At 42.7% G+C, this 6,479-nt stretch overlaps 1 protein-coding gene across 1 annotated transcript; it reads right to left on the bottom strand.

Annotated features, from left to right (window-relative positions):
* Positions 1-97: 97 nt before the first annotated feature.
* On the bottom strand, positions 98-6,479 carry LOC143886572 (uncharacterized). Its single transcript, XM_077390617.1, has 7 exons — positions 6,304-6,479; positions 6,192-6,211; positions 1,977-2,111; positions 1,773-1,872; positions 1,519-1,668; positions 771-840; positions 98-629 (listed from the first exon to the last, which is right to left on the bottom strand). Exons 1-7 carry the CDS (start codon positions 6,460-6,462, stop codon positions 397-399), a joined length of 867 nt encoding a protein of 288 aa, XP_077246732.1. The 5' UTR covers positions 6,463-6,479; the 3' UTR covers positions 98-396.

Below are 6,479 nucleotides of genomic sequence, written 5' to 3'. Positions count from 1 at the left end.
ATTACATGCAAATACTCTGTGAAATTAGGTTTCTTCTTCAAATGGCAATCAGATATACTTAATGCAATGCATGTGCAGTGGACGTAAAAGAAGACGCTCACAGACAAACTTGACACAACATGGTGCCACTTTGGGTTCCAAAATATAAGACAACAATCCATCATACAAACTCCTGAAAGTAGTTTGTTTAACATATGGAATTCAGCAGGAGGGATAGTTGAAAGAGCATAACATAGTAGATCCATTACCAAAACTATGGGGAATCAGCATACTTGCCCCGAGTTCCAAGCAAACCAAACTAAATAAAAAGTAGACTATAGTTCGCCATAGTGGGTCACCATGAAGATGTTCTATTTTACCCCATCACTAGGAGGTACAAAAGCCAAAAGATCTGTCTTACCGAGCATACCCAGTTGGGCGGCGACCATAGCCCCTCTCCGGGCTTCTGTAAGGAGAGTAAGGCAGTGACCTTGAGCGGTCTCTTCTTGATTTCCCACGGTAAGGTGAGCGGCGAGGGGAATAATCACGGCCTCCCCGATAAGGTGAGCGCCTTGGAGACCGACGGTATCCACCACCATAGTCGTCACGTCCATAGCCTCCACGATAGCGGCCACGATCATTACGGCGGCCTGCCATATCCACGAAAAACAGGGGAAACGGGGAAAATAATGGATGTAAATGAGAGATAATGAGAAAGACAATAATCGTTTTGTTTCTCGTGCGTAGAAACTCACTGGACTCTATCTCAAAAAAAAAAAAAGGAAACTCACTGGACTCTCGGGTACTTTTCACTCCAAGGTAGTTTCCAGGTGTAGGCGTGCGCGGACGTTTCCTCCTCGACTGAAAAATAACAAAAAAAACATCAATTCTTTACATGCTTCTCCATGTCATTCTAGCTCGATCAAAGAATGTGATCATGGCAAAAAAATGAGAAAGAAATATACACCATGGCAAAACAATTTCACATTAGAAACTCTAAGACAAGAATAAAAGGATGAAACAAAATCAAAACTGAACTGCCATGAGAGTAAAACCCCATTAAAGTAGAAAAAAGCTTCAAGATAAACACTCATATCCAGGCATATGGCTAATAGCATCATCAGTTGAATGCCAGGTGTGCGGTACCATAAATGCTTGACTATAGAGTTGTTGGTAATGTCCGTTGATTAGTTGAGAGAGTTGAAGGTGAATTGCTCAGGTTGAATGTGAATTGATATTCGATCCATTTCTCGACTATAAGAGTAGTTGGTAATCTCCGTTGATTAGTTGAGAGAGTTGAAGGTGAATTTGCTGAGGTTGTTTAGTTGGGCATATTTGCTAAATTTAGTTGATGAGATGCATGGGAAAACCATTAGGCTGGCCATTCATGACTTAAGTTGAGATGGATGAACTCATCATCTTGATTGCTGCCAACATAGCTGACGCAATGTCTTCTGAATATAACCAAAAACCTCCAAGTCAAAAAGAGGAAAACCAATAAAAAACCCTCCGTGATATCGTCAAAAGTACAGAAATTACCTTCTCCACAGTTATGTATCGGCCTTCCAAAACTGACTGATTGAGATGCTTGATGCAACGTTCGGCATCTTCAAGGGAGCCCATGGTGATAAATGCAAAACCTCGAGAGATGCGGGTCCGAGGCTCAACAACTAGATGGCAGTCGGCCACCTAATAGGAACAAAACCACTAACATCAATATAATGAAACATACTGAAGGCAAGCGCGCACGCACTCACACACACACACACACAAGCATTTCTGGACAAACTAACCTTTCCCTCTTTGGAGAAGTGATCCTCGAGCTCCCTCTCTGTGACTCTAGTAGATAGGCCGGTCACATAGAGAGTATTTCCAGGATTAACAGCATCATTCCTGAAACCTCATATCAAGGATCATATAGTAATTCTTAAGCAAAACAGATATTCAACTGAAAAAACAGAAATGCCAAGATCAAAATTCTGCATATTCGTTCAAACCTGCCCTGACTTCCGGATCTGGATCTTGATCGGGATCGGACCCTCGATCTGGACATAGACCTGGATCTGGACCGTGATCTGGATAAGGATCTAGACCTGGATCGCCCTCTATAAGGTGAAGGAGATCGTGAATACCTGATACATTCAGTTACACAACATCAACATCACAGCAAAATATGAAACTGAAAAGCTATGGACCACAAGAAAAACTCAAAACATTAATCTTGGAATTTCATGAAATGGTCAATTTTTTCAATGATGTCACGGACGGTAGCTACAAGAGGGTTAAAGAAATGGTAACACAAACTGTAGAATCCAAAGTGTTTTATAAACAGTTCTTTAATCAAATTTGAGAGGGCACCTATGGAATTGAGGGTGATTTGATAAATGTTATCTCATGGGCTCGGCGGAGAAACTAATGGTCCATGGAGATTTGTTAATCAAATTTTGCAGATCAGAGATATTTTATCCAAGATAGATTCTAGCATTAATCGTATTCCATGAAGAGCAAATAGCATTGATGACGATCTTGCAAAAAAGTGGAGCATCTAGGGAGAATCTGATTGTTTCGAACATGAATCCAATTCCCTAAGTTCGTTTTTGTCGGTCTTTCACTCCCACCTCTGCTCGTTTGGGACCCCTCGTCCCCCCCTTGCATTTTTGGCTTAATAAAATTCGCTTTCTTTCAACAAATGAAACAATTGGGAAAGGGTGAGGTTTTATTCAATGTGTCCAAGTACAATACAAATACTAGCCCAAAAATAAAAGCAATTTCTAGTTTTGTACTGCGCGAGGAGTATCACAACGATTTCTACCATGCGAAGAGTATCAAACTGCATCTTAAGTTGTTAGGCCATACTTTGTATACTCGAGAACAATTTTATGGGATCGACTTTTTCTATTTCAGCGCTAGCATTTGAGTTGTCTCCCCTCCTTTTTCAATTGACACACTTGACGCATATAGCTCCAACGGCTCCGGATTCTGCCTCTACCCGGTGGCGACAACCTCTTATCCACCGTTAACTTGCCTCATCAACTAGCTAATCAGAAGCAAGACGCTCCTTGGGCAGATTCCTCCTTTTGCTCCATAGCCTACGGGGTATTTGCAGCCATTTCTAGTTGTTGTTCCCCTCCCACTTGCAGGTTCTTACGTGGCACTCACCTGTCCGCAAGTAGATGGTATTTAGACAAGCCTTTAAGCTTGGAGCTAGGGTATGAGGCGCCAAAGCCCAAAGGACAGATAGCATTACCAAGAACTAGGGGTGCAACTCGGGCCGGGTTGGGTTGGGTCAGGTTGAGGCCAACCCGAAGGAGCTTTTCTTCAACCCTAACCCAACCCGAGCCAAGCCCCAACCCGAAAAAGGTTAACCCGAATCGTAAAGCGAGACCAACCCTAACCCGAACCGACCATCAACCCGAGCAGCGATATGAGAATAGTGGCTAATGGATGAGATCTTTACCTAATTCCTTAATTTCTAGCAATGGGGTTGGGAGGTCTGGGCATGGAGACATGAAGTCTATACATGAAACCCTCACCATTGCTATCGAAGCTCCCTCGATTATAGGTTTTCCAAATAGGAAAAATACAAGATTCAGAAAATCCCATCTCTCACAATGGCAAATTCTTCAAGTCGGTGTTTAAAAACGCAGATGAGGCATGGAACGCGGCCGAAGAAAATCCTAGTCGCTCGGCACGACACAGTCAAGTACTCGGTTGGCGCGGTCATAATTCGGGAGAGTCAAAGGAGGTTTTACTGACTATGTAGGGTAAATAGCGGAGCACGGCCAAGGTAAAAGGGAGTCAACTCGGGGGAGTCCACGACGATGCGGGGGAGTTTTAAAACTATGCTTCAAGCAGAGAGAGAGAGAGAGAGAGAGAGAGAGAGAGAGAGAGAGAGAGAGAGGTCGTCATTGAGGGGGTAAAGGCTAGCAAGTGGAGCGGCAATTCTATAGAAGTTACAACTAGACTGGATTTCACAACAGTCGGCTGAGGTTGGGTCAACGAAGGTGATCCAAAGCAAGGCACGAGAGCGGTCAATGGTGGGGTTGTGGGGGGCACAAAGAGGATTTGAAGATGGTGGAGTTTTGGGCGAAGAAGACTGATTACTCCGTAGAGAAGGACCGATTTGGGATTTTGTGTTAAAGAGTAGGTTTTATAGCTATCAGCCCTTTTACGATTTTACCCCTGAATGTTCAAAATGAATATTCAGTAAAACCGAAAGAAACACAAAATGGTTGTGTAGGGATGGGTTGCCAACGCTTCAACCCTAACCCAAATTTTTTCGGGTTACGTCTTCCCATTTCTAACCCAACCCATCCCAACCCGAGGAAATGGCAACACAACCCGAGCAGAAATCGGGTTGAACTCGCCGGGTTTGGGTTGAACCAGACCCAAGTTGTATCCCTACCAAGAACCAGAGATGGTGCGACCGAACCAACGCCCCCCCCCCCCTTTCCCCCCTCTCTCTCTCTCTCTCTCTCTCTCTCTCTCTCTCTCTCTCTCTCTCTCTCTCTCTCTCTCTCTCTCTCTCTCTCTCACACACACACACACACATATAAAGAGTATTATAAAGAGTTTCATTTACATGAAACTTCCTAGTTGGATGGGAAGCTCGCTTCTCCGGAAATTCGCTTCGGAAGCTAAGTTCTTCTCTCTTCCCAAATTTAGGAAGAGCGCGCTTCCCGGACGCTTCCTATGTGTTTTCTCTTAATTAAGAGTGTGCACTTCCTATTTAGGTGATAATCGGATGTCTCAGAAGAGACTTTGAGGAAGAATAAGTGGAGTGTTTTTTTGACTTCTTGAGGAGGATTAAGGCGGTTTCAGATCCGTTTTGCTCCCCCACCTATTGATAATAATCAGACATCTTAGTCTCTCTATTTGTGACCAGCCAAGATAGGCTAGGATAAAGCTGCTTCAACAATGTATCATCCACCTAAATATCCTACCAGAATCTAATCTCCTCACTCCCTCAGCCCCAGTCCTAACACTGAACAAGTGAACTTAATCCCAATGTTAAACCACTTTCACTACACATACCAATCTCCCAGCACCTGACCCAACACCAGTGCAGAGGCATTTTACTTTCCATCTGAGCCATATTTTGCTCTTATCGCAACTCTCCTCAGAGCTTATTTCTCCTCACTGTTCCTCCACACCCACTTACCCAATTGCGTCAACCTCCACCATCTAACGTTACCATTCCCGAATCCACCGCATGTTCTCGTTTTACAAATCTCATTCTAATTTATTAAAACCTTTTATTTTTACTCCCCACTTTACTATCTCACAAGTAAAACCCTTTGGGAGTTTGTTTACAGTATCGAGAAAAACTGAGTTTGGCAACCATGTTTCAGGGTTCGGCACTTAAGAGAGTTACATAAATAAAATGTCTTTGTAAATGCCAGCATTAACGAAGAGGAATGGTAGCTATTGACTACAACCCGCAAGGCAACATGTGATATACAATAATACAACTCTCCTTCACCAATGTTTCTTGTTAAATACTTACGCCTTGTTCATTTCAGATTGTCTCAACCGATTGTGAGGCCCCCATCCGATTATTGGCTGAAATTTCAACATAATTTTGAGCCAACAATCGGTTCGGGGGTTCACAATCGGCTGTCATAATCTGAAACATTAGGCCCTGTTCGTTTCAGATTGTGAGAACCGATAGTGGGGGGGGGGGCCAACCGATTATTCGGTTTTAATTTTGGGCCAATAATCGGTTGAGCCCCCCACCATCAGTTCTCACAATCTAAAATAAACAGGACCTTAGTACAAGTTTTTCAGCGTTCTAAGGAGAGAAGTTATGAATACCTAATTTGATTCAGAAGCATGGGAATTTCCACTCTAACAACCAAATAACCTCTTTTTTTCGAACAAGAACAGCAAAAGATGCTTCACTCTATATAACTATGTTATTAAAAAAAAGGAACCCTAGATCTTTTAACATCTTTGCCCTGAGTACCAGATCAGTTGATTTTCCACTTTGGGGCTACTCGTGACCATAAGAAAATCGGGAAAAAAAGAAGTAAAAACAATATAAAAAAAACAAACAAACAATAATGGGTAAAAACAAGTAAACAAAGAGGGCTTCTGATCTACTTAAAAAAATGTGAATACCACCAGAAAGGAAACCCTTTTCCGTTATTTCTCACGAAATAAGAAGCAAGATGTTAACCGACAAGTAAAGAAATAAGAGGGTTAGATTTGACCTTCTACGGGGAGAATCCGCCTGCAACAAAGATCAGAGAATAGATTAAATAAGGCGTTATGAAAATCGATTTGAAAGGATGAAGAAGAGAGGGATTTGGAGTGTGAAAGTACCATTTTCGGGAGAGATAAAAGGAACCCTAGATTTCGAGAATGGTCGGGGCTTTCTTGAGCGTTTTGGACCTTGTCGAGAGGGAAATGTGAGGCTTTTATAGGGAAAAATATGGGGATAGTTTCGTCATTTCCATGTGAGGGTGTATTCGTTATTTTCATGAAAATCTTGGTGACCT

This window comes from Tasmannia lanceolata, unplaced genomic scaffold (assembly GCF_043159265.1).
Source record: "Tasmannia lanceolata isolate RefF3 unplaced genomic scaffold, GAP_Taslan_0.1 ptg000011l, whole genome shotgun sequence".
Lineage (NCBI taxonomy): Eukaryota > Viridiplantae > Streptophyta > Magnoliopsida > Canellales > Winteraceae > Tasmannia > Tasmannia lanceolata.
The sequence above is the reverse complement of the archived record's forward strand: the minus strand, read 5'-3'. Positions and strand labels throughout refer to the sequence as shown.

What these genes read in the sequence shown, in the direction of transcription:
- LOC143886572 (XM_077390617.1), bottom strand. Translation starts at nt 6,462, where the DNA reads ATGAAAATAACGAATACACCCTCACATGGAAATGACGAAACTATCCCC. An exon ending in AGATCCGGAAGTCAGGGCAG is followed by an intron (nt 1,873 to 1,976) that starts GTTTGAACGAAT and finishes ATGAGGTTTCAG; the next exon opens with GAATGATGCTGTTAATCCTG. An exon ending in GATACATAACTGTGGAGAAG is followed by an intron (nt 841 to 1,518) that starts GTAATTTCTGTA and finishes GTTATTTTTCAG; the next exon opens with TCGAGGAGGAAACGTCCGCG.